At 43.6% G+C, this 15,054-nt stretch overlaps 1 protein-coding gene across 2 annotated transcripts in view; it reads left to right on the top strand.

Moving 5' to 3' along the window:
• The window catches only part of LOC149802403 (uncharacterized), a 35,847-nt gene that overhangs the window by 16,050 nt on the left and 4,743 nt on the right, over positions 1–15,054 (top strand). For both annotated transcript variants that reach the window (XM_089951611.1, XM_089951612.1), the window contains one exon: positions 14,657–14,793. In XM_089951611.1, the coding sequence (XP_089807737.1) occupies positions 14,657–14,793 (137 nt within the window). The remainder of the gene's footprint in view (positions 1–14,656; positions 14,794–15,054) is intronic.

The following is a 15,054-nucleotide window of genomic DNA, read 5'->3' as shown; positions in this document are numbered from 1 at the left end:
AAGTCCACTCCACTGAACAAGGAATGCATGAAATTGTTGACGGGAGCTACTGCTTCATCGTCTATAGCACCTCCAGTCTTATCTAGAATTTTGACTTTCAGGTACAAGTAACTGCTATTCAGATCGATGTAATCTTCGGGCTGTCCTTTGATTTCAAACTCGATGGGAGCGGAATCGGTCAGTGAGGAGACGGGGTGAAATTCCACCCACTGGGATTCTTGCATCGTCATCATCGTGGGGGGCATGGCAAACAGATCCAGTTCCGTCTTGGAACAAGCGCAAGATTCTCGGTGCATCATTTTTTTTTGTCTCTTTTCTCAATAATCGAAAACGTCTAAGTCTCGAACGGTTCTTCTTTTCTTGGCTTTTCTCGCTTGAAGTCTGGTGAAAGGGTGTTTTCTCCGTCGTCTCTTTCTGCCTTGTCCTTGCTGAATGCCTGACTCGGTAGCGTGCAGGGCATTTATAGGTGTTTCTCGTTGGCCTAAAATGTCTTTGCCCGTTTGCAGCAAGACATTTTTGCCTGCCCTCATGAAGGCTTCTTTAGGGTTTTGTTTGTCGATGATGACATTTTGGAGAAATTCTTTGCCTTGCGTCAGTGCCGCATCTTTCAAGGCGTGCAATCCGCGTGTCACCATCGGTTTCAACACCGGGGCCACCGAACGAAAGGCCGATTTTAACATATCTCCTAAGCCGTGTCCTCGCTGTCGAGCAACCCCTCGGTACACTGGATACATGACTTAAGAGTCGTGAGAGAACCGTTTTCGAAAATGGAGTTTCACCGTGACTTTTCCTTTGGTGAATGAAATATTTTGTCCCAGATCTCCTTTTATAGCAATGTTGACCGTGTCCAAATACGACTTACTGACAGGCAAATAGTGAGGATAGACAAATTCGCGGTGGACGTGGTAAGTGTTTCCACCTTCCTCGTCAGTGTTCGTGGCAGAATCCACTTTGAAAGGAATGACACGCAGTAACGGTACGGAGGTGTGTCCCACCACGTTGTACTCCACCACATCGGAATACACGAACATCAAATTCAGTCCTTGGTTCAGTTCTACCGGGGAACGAAATAACTTGCTAAAAGACTCGTTGTCGTAAACGATGGGTAATTCGTTTTTCTTGATCATGGTCTTTCTCATGTCCATGTCTCCGCCGAACATGTCAAACAATTCAGGACAAAATAAAATGGACAGGATTTTACTCCGTTCAAATTTCATCAAGAAGCGACGAGCTGCTTTGTGGTACTCCATGGTGACATTTTTGCTGACATGCTCCAAAGCTTTCAGAAACACGACATTAATCCTGGAGGTTATGGTGCTGACCAAATGTTGACCACTAAAATAATAGCCTGGGGGAATGAACAAGTGATAGGTGGTGTACTTTTGTGTACGGGTTTTCTTGTCATATTTGACATTGCTATCCATCCACTGTTGCATTTGCTCGTCATGAACTTCCACATCAAAAAAATTTTGATTAGGAAGGACATTGAGGACTTGGGTCGGGTGAATCATTTCTACTAAAGCCACTTCCCAATGGGCTTCGTGATCTAACTGGATGGCTTGAGGTAATTTGGCCGTGTAACAGCACAACGTGTTCTTGGGAAACACCTCCATGGAACTGTCACTGGGTAAGGTTAAGTAAAATTGGTTTTGGTGACTCATAATTCCAGAGTTCTGTGGCTGTCCGAGGGGTTACTGGACGGCAGAGGCGTGTCTCCGTCTAAAATGGGGTTCTGGTTGTGATTGAAGTGGTGACTGGCACTGGCACTGGACACAAGGTTCCCGGGGTTCCCGTTCGAGGTGAATTTCAGGGAGGGATTAGGAAGCAGGTAACCGATGCAACTGCTCAATAAAATGGTCCACAATTGCTTGTCTCCTTGTTGCAAACTCAAATTGGCGATGGCTGCCCCGATGACACAATACACCACGAAGATTTGGCAGAAAAAGACGATTTGCGTTTTAGGCACACGTTCTCCACACCACACCCACAGGAGTTGTTTTTCTAAATCTTGCAGATAAGAACTAGGTGAAGGAGGAGTGGTCGACGTAGCTGCGTCTGCTGTGTGAAAGGGCATGATGGTCACTTCTTTTTATAGTCGATGACTTGCGAAGCGTCGATCCAAGACTCAAAACTGGGCGCATATCCTTTCCAACGTACTTTGACTTCTTTGACACGTCGTTTGCCCACTTTACGGGTTCTGCGTTCGAGAATGCTTTCGATGTCGTACACGTCGTCTTCTTTTTTGGTCACACGTTGTAACTCGGGCAAATAAAACATTCCTTTGAGCACTTCTCCGTTCATGTCTTCCAATTTATAGACGGCAGGATGACGGCCATGCACTCGTCCAGTAACGCGAAACAATTCGGTCGTCCAGTTAGGTAAGTAACCTTTGTCGAAAGTGCGTTCGGTTTTGCCAATGCGCACCCAATCTCCTACGGCCAACTCTCCACTTTTCTTGGGGACAGCCCTCGTCGGGGATGTACCAAACAGGCGCTCAAACACCAACACTTCGTTCTCGGGAGTCACGTCTTGCGGGGCACGTCCGATGCTTCGATGGTAAGATTGGTTGTACGCTTGCACCAGGTGTGGTAAGATGTCGATGTACTTCAGAGTGTGGTGATGCGTAAAATATTTCCACATGCGTTCTTTCAAAGTGCGTTGAAAACGTTCCACGATGCTGGCTTTGGTTTCGGGACCCTCGGTGGTAAAAAAATGAATGTCACGTTTCTTTAATTCTTTTTGGAAAGCTTGGTTCAGAAATTCGGTGCCTTTGTCCGTTTGCCATCGAAGAGGGTGACGACCGCTTTGTTTCAACACCCGTTGCAGGGCTCGCACTAACTCGCTGCTCGATTTGGAAGTCAAGGGCACGACCCAGGCAAATTTGGAAAAGACGTCGATGACACGAAACAAATATTTGTACCCGTGATTGTAGCTGGCCAAATGAGAGACATCGGCTAAATCGGCTTGCCATTGATGATCGATGCCTTCCACTCTGGTGAAAGAGTTGCAGTCGTTGCAAGAGATGACCGTACTTTTGCGATTTTTCTGTTTCGGACAAATCTTGGCGATCCATCAAGGACTGCAATTCGTGTTGTAACTGGGACATCTCGCTCAAATGGGGATTGGGAGGTAAATGCGGGGTGCGTTGTTCTTGCCACCGATGGTATTCCATCCATCGTTTGTAAGGCACTAAAGCTAGTTTTCGTCCTTCCATGGGGTTGTCAGGTGTCGATTCTGAGATCTTGGGACTTCCGAGGGCCTTTTTATCTTGCTCCCACCAGTCTTCCCAACATGGTTCCCAAGACTCCTTTCAGTATGGGGCCTAACTAGAGAGGTAAAATACCTCCACGTTGCATTAACATCTTCTTTTTTTGACGCATGGGAATTTTCTTTTGAACCATTTGGCGAAGAACGTGATTATGTTTGCCTAAGCATTGTTTCTGGTGTTTGGACAAAGGGATCGTGCCTTTCAAAACGTTCAAACAACATTCGCACACGGTATCGATGACCTCTTTGGAGGCTGTTTGAATGAGTTTTTTTCGTAGGGGTGGAGAAGCTTTGGACAGGACAGATAACATGTCCCCATGTTTGGCTAAACGTGGTGGCAGTCCTTTCCTTTTCTTTCCTTGGGGTTTTCTGGAGGGTGACATCTTTAAGTCTTCAGGAGCACCAAAAAACACTGATACCCGACTTGGTCACAGGCCTTTTTTTATACTGGAACGCGTCGCCACTGATTGTCTTGACGTCGTATTAGTTTGAGGACAGGCATGACACGTCGTGCAGGGGTACGTAACGGACTAAATCGAGCCAGTTCTTGCTTGGACAAATCCAGCAAACTTTGTAACATGCCCGATCTTTCTTGAACTTTGATTTTGGGAGAAGGTACTTTGTGAGCAGCAGCCACTGCCACTAAATTGGAAGGTCCTGCCACTCGGAAGTTCTTTTGGGGGTCATCAACGGAGAAGTTCTTGGTGTGATCAACGTCTCCAAGTACTCTTCAGTTCTGGGTGTCATTAGCGGAGAAGTGGACAAACGTGAAGCTGCCGGAGACGCAGTCACCGCCGTGGCAGGTCGTGGTTTGCGAGTGTAAGGTTGCGTCCTGGCCGAAGTGCCTCTCTTGCGACTAGTTTTCTGTGGACTTTTCTTTTTCTGGAGGCTTCTTTTCTTTTTCCAGGGTGGTGGTGGTGTCTGGTCAAAGGAGGGTCCTGCCACTGGAGAAGTTCTCCTTGGGGACCTGGTCTTTTTCTTCTTGGGGCTTCGTTGGACTTTTGTCTTGGGGATACCTTTGGGGGCATTAGGATCCCATCTTAAGAGTGAGCGAATGATGACCCCTCCTAGAGTACCGCTCCCTCCAGGTTTCAAAATGATTTGTTTTTTGGTTTGAGTGTCGATGCGGGGATCGGCCAGTTGGACCAAAGCGACTTTGTTTCGATCGAAAAAGCGTTTGGTTTGATGAGGAATCGGAATGATTCCTTGGAGTAATTGACGTGCCGTCACCGTGAACCATCGTAAGACTTCTTTGAGACTAGCTTCTAAGACACGAGCTCGTGTTTGTGGATCTTTTTCTCGACTGATGCCATACAAGGCACGAATCAATTTGACGGGAAGATGCGACTGAAGGGACGTCATGTTCGCACTGAGAGTGAGACAGACGAAAAAGGGTCTGAGGTTTTTATAGATTTTTTTATGGGGAGTGAAATGAAGTCGAGGACGGAGACGTGTACAGGACAGGCCCTCCGTCTTGGCACCAGTGGTGAAACAAGTGGATACGAAATCGCAAATCCTCGGGAGTCGTAGGTTTCAAATCGACGAGTGAATAGGCGTGTGGTGTTTGAGTGGCATCGTCGTACGCCTGAGTCAACCAAGGCGTTCCTAACTGTTTGGCTAAGACTTGCACTTGCGATTTATCTCGAGGGCTTTTAAACAAGACCACGTAATGCGCATTGAGACTGATGGTGCGATGGGCTTTACTTTGTTGAAACAAATTTTGGGTGATGTAAACGACACTGGCATTACGGTGATGCCCTTTGCGCGTGAACCAGAGTTTAATTTCTTCTTCGTCTTCTCCTAACATCTCATCGAAAATGACCAAATGGGTTAGACGGGAGTCAGAGACGATGCCATCGTCTTCTTTAGGAATGCCTTCCACAAACACGATGGAATCGCCTTGACTTTCTCGCAAGAGGCTGTACGCCGATTGCCACTCTTTGTAACACCACACGATTCGTTGAGGAGGTCGATCGATCAAATGATGTTTATGTTCGATCAAACGTTTGACGAATTCGGTTTTGCCTGAACCGCTATGTCCAGCAATGAGCATGTTAAAGGGATGGCGAAGATACAAAGCCTCCCAACTGGCACGATCTAAGTGTTCGTCGATGACTTTGACAGTAGAGGAAGAGGGAGCAGAGTAGTCATAGTGTGAGGAATGTCACTTGTGACACGAAAACAAAGAAGACAAGAGTTTATATACTATCTCAGGACACGTTTATTGAATGTTTTAAACATGAATACGAAAGACAAAAATACATAAAAGCCAAAGGCTTAAGTACAACGATAAAAGGCACATCGATTATCAACGTGGAATAGAAACAAGTGTCTGTACAACATATTTTGGGTAAAGTTCTGACCAGTTCCATAGGGGATAAGATCACACAAGTGTCCTTCCGAAAGGGTCTTTCAGGCATGTCCACGACAGTCCTGTCCTGGGTGACGGGTTCTTCTGGCACCGTCACTAACACAGGTTGAAAAGTGACTTTTTTTCCTTGAACAACTCTCGTGCATACTGACCACTTCTTGCGTCCAAGCCTCAGAATCCCATTCTTTCCAGGCACGGACATCTGTCCAATGGGGGTGTAAGTCACAAGCTACACACACATTGTCATACACGTCTTGGGTAGCTAAACCTTGACGAATCTTTTTTTCCCGTAGAGGTCGAGAAGTATTCAGATGAAGACGCAAGGCTTTGAGCAAAAGGAGTCTTTCGTGACCATTTAAGGCCATTGGGATGGTAAGTACTGATCGTAAAGAGTCCACAAGGAATCGGCTGGTAAACGAAATCCTAGAAAAGAAGTCACTAAGACACACACCACTTGTCGACCCAAATTGAATGCATACAGTTCTTGTAATAATCGATGGTAATGATCCACGGTTTGAACATGGTCACTGAGTTCCTTCCACGGAATCTGTTCAATTATATGTGATAAAAGTCGTGGCATGGCAGCCTGTTTTTATACTCTCTTTGTTTCGGAAACAATACACGTACTTTCTAGTCAGAGATCTTCGTTCTCCAGTGGGAAATTTAAATCTTGCATACTGTAACCGAAACGTCAGAGTTCGATTAGAAGTTTCCTCTTCCGCTAAGTAGATTCCACGTAAAATATGTTGGTAATCCTTTAACTTGTCTTCCTCAATGCGTTGCTCTAGGTGAATCTCGAAGTAACCAAAATTATGAATACGTGGATCATCGGGGGCCTGGAAGTATTGAACAAGGTCTGACCACTGAAACTCGCTTCTGGTACACGATTTTATAGACTTTTTCCAAGAGTCGACTGACGATGTGGTGAGTGGGTAAACGTACAATCTTGTTGGGTTGATAGGTGGTCACTTTAAAGTGTTTATCTTTTCCAGACTGCAAGGCTTCTTTTAATACCCCAAAGATCACCACTCGACTGCTACGATAATTCAGTGTCAATCCTTTCACTTTACACTTCGTGTGCACTTCTCCTTGTGGGTCCCGGTATTCGTAGCCGTAATTTTTAGGACCGCCACTGGCGAAACTTAGAATCTTGTCGTCGGGGTGCTCGTCTGTCCAGGCTCCTAAACGGTCTCCTTCGATGTCAGGTTGCTGTTGACTCGGGTGATGGATGTAAATGCAACTGTCCGTGTCAAAGTACAGGACACGTTCCCCTAACAGCTCTAAAGCTTCGTACAATTTTAAGCGAGCATGAGCTCTCACGTAAACCGCAATGATGACATTTCCAAAGGGGTCGTCTTGTACAAAGTCCAGATCTTCTTCGTAATTGACCAAGATCAAATCTTCACGAACGACGTCCACGTGTTTCATGAATTTGGTTTTGTCGTGAATCATCTGGAAGTAGCGGGAAGGTTCTGTCAAATATTCCGTCTTGGGTAAACACGGTCGTTGTGCCATTTTACCTCACAAGCAATTTAACATCACTATGGCAAACGATCGCCTGCCTTCGTTTTTCTCGATGTGATCTAAAGTGAAACATTCTTGTGCCCACTATTTCTCTTTGAATGTCTTTTGGTCTTCGGGAGTGTGACACCAGGAAGGATAGCCACTGGCTTGTTGCTTAAGTTTCAAAAAGGCATCCACGTAGTCTGCGAAAATGCCTTTCTGCGTGGGGTCACCCTTGTGGTATTGTTCTGTCTTGGGAAAGTGACAAATTTCGTACACTTCTAACAGTTGATATCCCATGTCCAGAGCTTTGAACAATTCTACGCTGACCCAGGTTCCCGTCAAGGCCCGTTCTTCCTGGGTGTGATGACAAGGTTGATCTTGGTTGCAGGTTTCTGCACAAGTTCGGCACAAAGGAAACATCAGTTTGCCTTGGCAATGGTGAGGTAAGAGGGGATGGTACAAGTACGTGGGAGGCAAAACTTTGCACTTGATCAAGCCTTCGTATTGTCGAATGTTTTTCAGGTCGATGTGTTCCGTCAACAATTGTGGGTGCCCTGGAGGAAAGCGACAATATTTGCACACGTAGGGATACAGCGAACACACGTTCAAGTATTTCATTTCTTCTCCTTTCTCTTCGTCGGCTTGGTACAGCAAACAGGTGGCATTGGTCCTTCCTCCGTACAAACTATCCCTCGGGTTCAGCGGGTCCATGAACTGGTAACTTTTAACGGCACGTTTAAATACGGGATCGGTTTTCAAACGGTGATCGCATTTGTGTTCCCACATTTCCACCACTTTGTATCCTTACTGTTCTAACTTTAGGCGTCGCTGACAAGTGGTCTGGTACAAGTCTTCCATGGTTCGTTGTAAAAACTGATTTTTAGTGCCACGGTCAGGGTAACAGACGGGGCATCCGTGAAATAAGCAACCGTTAAACTCGTATACGATCTTGGGGTTTTCTAAGTCCCAGACATCGACCGAATGCGTTCCGATGGTCTTTTCGCCTCCTCCGTTGCGGGCATGCTGAATCCATTTGTCTTCCTTGTCGCACAAGTAATGTAACCAGCGTAGGGCTTTGACCGAGTATTGACGTTTGACATAGTTGGTCGTTTGAGGGGTGATGACAGTCACGGTGTTTTCAGGCATGTATCATTGCCTATACACTAAGGAACACGCTTTGGCAATGGTGCAAGCTTCTTTCAAAGGAACGACCCCTCCGTGTTCCATGAACAGTTCTAGAAATTGGCCACAGCAACGCCGTAAAATGTCCACGTCGGAACGACAATACTTTAGCATTTCTTCCTGAAAGTCGAAGGGGTCCGAGGCGTGAGCCTGGTACCAAGCGTAGAAAGCTTCTCGTTGTTCGGTACGCATGGTGTCCGGGTCGTAATAGTGAGCCTCAGGCAAATGGGGTAGAACGGCATGTTGATTGGCTTCCGTATTGAAAAAGTGTGGAAAGTACCCTTTAGCCATTTCTGTCATTCCAAAATTTTTAGGCATTCGGCTCAAAGGCATGGCCAAGTAGCTCATCGAATCTTTAAACTGTACTTGTCCCACTTGCATGAAAATGATTTTGGCTCCGTTCAAAGTCACTTTAGGACGCTCGGTGCCATGTTCCGTATAGTATCTCAAAAGAAACTGTCCATCGTATCCGGAGAAATTGTGAGCCATCAGCGAGGCATGACGATGACAATCTCCGTAACGTTCGATGTCCTCTTGGCTCAACGTCTTGTCGATGGGGTCTAAGACCCATCGGGCGAAATCGGCTAGCGTGTTCGGTCCCCGAAAGATTTTTTCACGCCCTCCGTGAATCTTGCTGCAGTGAGGGCAATGACTGAAGATAGGTTCTTGAATCACTTCTCGCACGCTCGATGAGCCACGCAGAAATTAGGAATGTGAATGCCAGTCTCTTGCATGCATTCGAAATCGAAAAAGATGAAATTGTCTTTCTTCTTGTGGCCGTCCTCATTCTCTGGTTGGTGTTACAAGACCACGATGTGATGACAAATATGACATTTTTTCTTTCCTCGACATACGTGTGCCTTGACAGTATTGGTACATATGCCTTGTCCACAGGTAGGGCACAATCTCAGGAGTTGACAAGCACATTTCTGCTGTGAACCTTGCGTCTTCAGATGTTGTTGGTAACAGGCAGGGCTGACAAACGTGCGCAGAGAAGCAGGATAATGCATTGGTTCTTGCCCTTCGCTCAGACAGGGTTGAGAGGCCAAACATCCTGAGCATTTCGATCCGCAATGTTTGTGTTGCTCTCGATTATTATAATCACGGTCACATTTCTCACAGTAATATTTGTATCCCAGGAATCCGGTGATACTGGTAATGGTATCGAAATGGTCATCGTGATGATAAAGGTGAATGTATTTTCCGTCCTTAAAGTCTTGGCCTTGAAACAACAAAGGTCCGCGCACTTCTTGAGGGTGCACTTTCAAGGTGTATCATGGAGCTAGGGCATCTTGCAATTTTTGCATCTCAGGAATGCCACAGGGTGAGTCTTTGGACAGACTTGTTTGTTGTAACAGAAGATCTGCTTCGTTTCGTTGTTTGGCTCGGTTCGATCTTCGAATGTTTCCCCAGTCTCTTTTCCATTCTACCGTGTCGTTCTTGTTGGCATAAGTTCGTCCCACCACGATAGCCCTGGCTAAACACATCTGGTCTTGAGGGTTGTTAATTCGGACGAGGTTTGTTTTGGTGTTACGAAGGGCGTCCACCAATAAGACCTTTTTGCGGCCAGTCCCTTGAGGAGGAGAGACGTGGGTCATGTCCAGTGTGGCTTTTCCATCGGTGATGTCAAACTGGTCATTGGATTGTTGTACGTGTTGAATCTTGTCCATGACTTTGGAAGCGGTCTATTCTGCAGGGCTGCTAAACTCGATCCAAACAGGGGATTTCAAACCGTCGTGTTGAATGGAAAGTCTCAAGCGATCGTCTTCTTTGGGTTGACATTGTTGCTTGAGTGTGGTAAGCAAAGAATCCCACACCCCGGTGATGAACCCTTCTGCTTTCTCTAAGGGTACGTCGGACTTGAAATCTTTAAACTTCACCATGTATTTGTAAGCCGTGGTTCTAAATTTTCTAGAGGAGCGCTTTTCCGTCTCTCGAATGGAATAGTACTTTTCAGGGTTAACTAAGGGTGGTGAACTTTGTTTAGAGGGTTCGGATTCTGGTTCACTTCGTGTTCTCTTCAAAATCACTGGCATGAATTTGTGCCAAGACTTCAGCCCTGGTACGAGGCGATAGATCACGTTTCTGCCTCTTACTTTCTTCTTCTTTCTTCTCTAATGAATTGGATCTTTTCATCTTGATAGCAAAAAGTCAAATGACTAAAATTTAAACACCATGGACTAATTTATAGTCATGGCAGACCAGCGTATATAAAGGGTATGTGTCTTGTCCTTTCACTATTCATTTCACTCTCAAACCGAGCGCAACGATGGAAGAGACTACCGAGATCAAACGTTTCATCAGAGCGTTGCGAGGGTTCATTAGAAAATTTTCTTCAGACCAGATTACGGACTACTCTCCTTCCTTTCGAGATAAAAGTGAAGATACTTGCTATATCTGTCAGAAGAAAGGGCATTGGTCTTCAGAGTGTCCAGACCGTCAAAAAAGAAAAAAAAGGGGTTAGAAAAGACCAAAGTCAAGATACCTGTTAATATTGTCAAGAAAAAGGACATTGGTCTCCAGATTGCCCTAAGAAACAAGAGGAGCAAGAAGAGAAGGATTCTGGAGAGGAAGAAGAAGAGGAAGAAAGTAAACAGGTGAAGAAAAAGAAACAAGAGAAGAAAAGAAGAAGGGAAGAAAGTGAGGATGAAGAGGAGGAAAAGACTGTGACGGTGTAGAAATTGAAAAAACAGAGAGAGTAAACAAAGAAACAGAAGAAGTCTATGAACTTTTTAAAGTGATTTTTTTGTGAATTGTGAATTGGATTGTAAATATTGATAAAAGAATAAATGAATTATATAAGGTAAGTGTCTTTGGGTTTTGATTTTAAAATAAGAACGTACACTCACACACTCATACACAGACACGTACTATAGTGGTAAAATGGGTTTTTTTTTTTTTTTTTTGGTCTTTCTTTTAGTTTGAATGGATGTTGGCAATTGAAGGTCTATCTCTTTTCGAGAGACGTGGGTGGCCCTGAAAAGGGCCTTTTTGGTGTAGGGGTGAGTTTAAGCAATCAACTTTAACTGCCTTAAGCCTTTGCAACGGCCAAGGCCTACTTCTGGACTGCGTACTGTTGATGATGATTTGGTTGAAATCACTAAGGGTGGAACGGTAGGCTTAGTGACAGGGTTGGCGTGTTTAGCTCGGGAAGGTCGTATTCTCTTCGGTCGTAATAAAGAAGTCTGATACATTTGTTTCAGACTTCTTAACTCCTCTAAAATGTCTAACAGTACCGTGACCGTTTGATTTTCACACCCTTGTTTCTTTGCTGCTGCTTCTTCTTGTTCCGCTTCCTTTTGCTGTTGTATAAATTTCTCCAATTCTTCTTTCTGTCTCTGTCTAAAATTCTCCACGTGCGGTAATGAATGAGACGAAGGTTCCGGAACAAATTCTTGCGAGGTAAGAAAATCCACAAAATCCCAATTCACCTCTTCTGAAAGTAAGTCCGGGTTCCCTTGGGTGGTCTCCACTGCTGGTGCACCCCAATTGATCATTTTCTGAGTTTCCGTCATGTTGAAAAACTATCGCATGGATTGACTACACACAGGCGCTAGCGAATCTATATAGACCACGTGACATCACAGGCTGCTCTCTTCCGATTGGACGACCCATGACTGAATTTTGTAACGCGTGTTTGGATTGGTCAATGAACTCAATCCTTTTCAATCCTTTCTCTCCCTATAAATAAGCGCAGTTCACTGCATTGAATCACCTGTTCTCGGCGCTTCAAGATGTGGACCGACGTTCAATCTTCTACGCTTGTGTCTTCGATGATGTTCCGGACGGACATACCGATGTATGTCCGATCCAAGTGGACAGTTGTCCATAGGACCGACACCAGCCTATGGATACGTAGGATTTACGTGGAAAGGCAAGGATGCCTCAAAAGAGTTTTAGTCTATGGACCTACCATTAGACGAAGCCTAAGACGAAGAAGATGTCGCAGATGCCCTTTATGTTAAGGGCATATTAATATAAACCCAAAGGCCCTTTTCAAGGCCACTCATAGGTCTCGAAAACATCTTGACTTTCAATTGCCTAGCCCATTTTTTTATTTTTTATTTAAAAAAATATAGAGACCCCCCTCCCTGTTTCAATTTTTTGGCTGTTCCCTTTCCATAGACCCATCAGGTCGGGACCGTATTAAAATAGGGTCCCGACCCTGTTCCATTTCCCCTTGTCCCTAGATAGGCCCACACAGTATTCCCATGTTCCATTCCCCTTGTCCCTAGACAGGCCCAAACTCTATTCCCATGTTCAATTCCCCTTGTCCCCAGAATGGATATTTTTTTTCTCCCATGTTAAATTACATAGTCCCCAGAGTGGATATTTTTTTCTCCTATGTTAAATTTTACATAGTCCCCAGAGTGGATATACCCTTTTTAACATGGAAGTCCCCTAGTCCCTAGAGTGTCCCTATTCACTACTTGTAGCAATCAAACATATTACTTGACCGAGCGAAGTCAAACCCTGGCGCGAATCCCGCGAGAAGTCATAATTTTCCCCCGATTCCAAAGACTCCCATACAACCACTTTTGTAAACTGGAAAGTCCAACGTGTCCATTTTATTAATAATTTTATTCTAATTAATACATGACCACAACTCTTACAACTTCCCAGCTGTCTGTCAACCTCTGAAATGCATGGGTTCTCCTCATACACCGTCAACATTTCACGCAGTAAAACTATACAACTGAGCCACCTGATACAGGAAACTACTTTTGCTATTCAACCTTAGGCCAGTCAAATCATCATTTTAAGCCACATTTCGCTTTTACCTTTTTACCACACCATAGCAACAAGAAACGGCGCCTGCTGATGGCGGAACAGTCCTTTCTCGTTTATTCCATTGTATAATTTACCAGTCTCCAATCACAAAATACTGCACCTGGAACCACGCAACAGTTTACACAACTAGATTGTAATAGGGACTACTGGACCCCAGGACCGACTTCCCATAATCAAATAAGTAATCACAAACAACTATGAAATCCTTAAAATGGAGCGCTATAAACAACTGCGCATACTCCAAATTTTGTTACAATATCATGCATATATTATTGTGTTATTTAGTTATGAATCAGAGCAAGTGTTTCTCCAGTTAATGACAGCCGGAAATTAAACAAAAAAATGTCATCCTCATGCACAGTACATTAAACTGCTGGTCCCTAATACTATTTCATTGTAGGTATCGCGGTATGTTTATAGATACCATGGTAAACCGTTGTACGTATCGCAGAAATATCCCGGTATACCGTTTTACGTATCGCGGAATGTTTAGTACATACAGACCCGTCTGGTTTATGTCGCATTTGTTTTTATCCAAAATGTTGGTTCATCATCTTTCTAAGTGTTGTTTTTTTATTGTTTGTTTTTTAATGCTGCCACTATCTGGAGGTTGTTTTTATTATATTTTCATTTCGTTATAGGAACTTTTCAACTTGTTACGTTGACATAATTAATTTTTTGAACTTTAACGCTTGGTCAAGATATTGTCTCCACCAGCGATACTCACTTGAGGTAGGCAATGAAATTTGATATTTATGTTGTGTTGATAACCAAATTAGACTACCAAAATCCAATACATCAAGTTTTGCGATATGATTTTGTACTGGTTTTTTTTTTCTTAAAAATTTTCTTTTTGAAAATTTTGAAATTTTCGACTTTTTCAGCAATAATTTGTTAGCGCGATTACACAAAAATCGCTTGATGTTTACTAGTCAACTTTGTAAAGCAAATCGGTATTTATATGTTACTAATTTGTTGAGAATTTTTACCCATTGTTTCAATTTTAAAAAGTTATTTTAATACGTATTAAGCCTTTTTGGCTTACAAAAACCTTGCTGGCATGATTACGGCAAAATTACTTGGAGTAGACAAATTGAAAAACATTTGTGGGTCTTTCAAAGCATATATGACTAGCCGTACTGGAATCAGTTTTCCTAGAAGTATGTGAATATGTTAAATTCTCTAAATTGCTGAATTTCGGTGGGAATTTGGTCTGTAGTGAGGCGTAAGTGTAGGCCTGGTAGCAACCTTTCACAATCCATGCGATTTTCTCTCTGATGACACTCTGTTATGCTTCACTATTACAGTTATGTTCATAATAATAATAATAATAATAATAATAATAATAATAATAAATAATAATAATATGATGATGAGAAGTTTAGCAATAAGGGTGTGTGTAGGGAATTTGTTTTTTATTTAAACAAGAAAATGCAAATCGGGACGGACTACAAATAACTCAGATAAGGATTTGAAATGAACAAAATTGTATAATCTTTAAAGCGAATTAACTCTCTTTTTTCTCTGTTTTACATAAAGCTCCGAAGCCTTGAATAACTTGAGATGTGGTTTTGAAGAGTCACATAAATGTAACGGATTTTATGGTGGATCCATGTTTTCGTCTATGGACCAAGTCGAAAAAACTTGTGGCATTAACGGACAAACATTTTCACCAAGTAAGTAAAATTCAGTGGGAGGTGGTTTAGAACCTGTTTTGGAGATAGCGGGGTGGTTAAATATGTAGTCTTACAATAAAAAGACTGACAGCCAGGGGAAATTCTGACAGTGCAAGATTGGAGTTAGATTGAACATATTCCTTATTAAATCCGAAACAAATAGACAGTTCATTACAATACGATGCTCATTTTTATTAGTGTATGTATCCCATAGGTTACCTATACTCTAGTTTAGTTGTATTGTGTCTTCAAGTTTCAGTC

The sequence above is a fragment of the Sinohyriopsis cumingii genome, chromosome 3 (assembly GCF_028554795.1).
Source record: "Sinohyriopsis cumingii isolate HCF-2022 chromosome 3, ASM2855479v2, whole genome shotgun sequence".
NCBI classification, from domain to species: domain Eukaryota; kingdom Metazoa; phylum Mollusca; class Bivalvia; order Unionida; family Unionidae; genus Sinohyriopsis; species Sinohyriopsis cumingii.
This window is presented reverse-complemented; position numbering and strand designations above follow the sequence as displayed.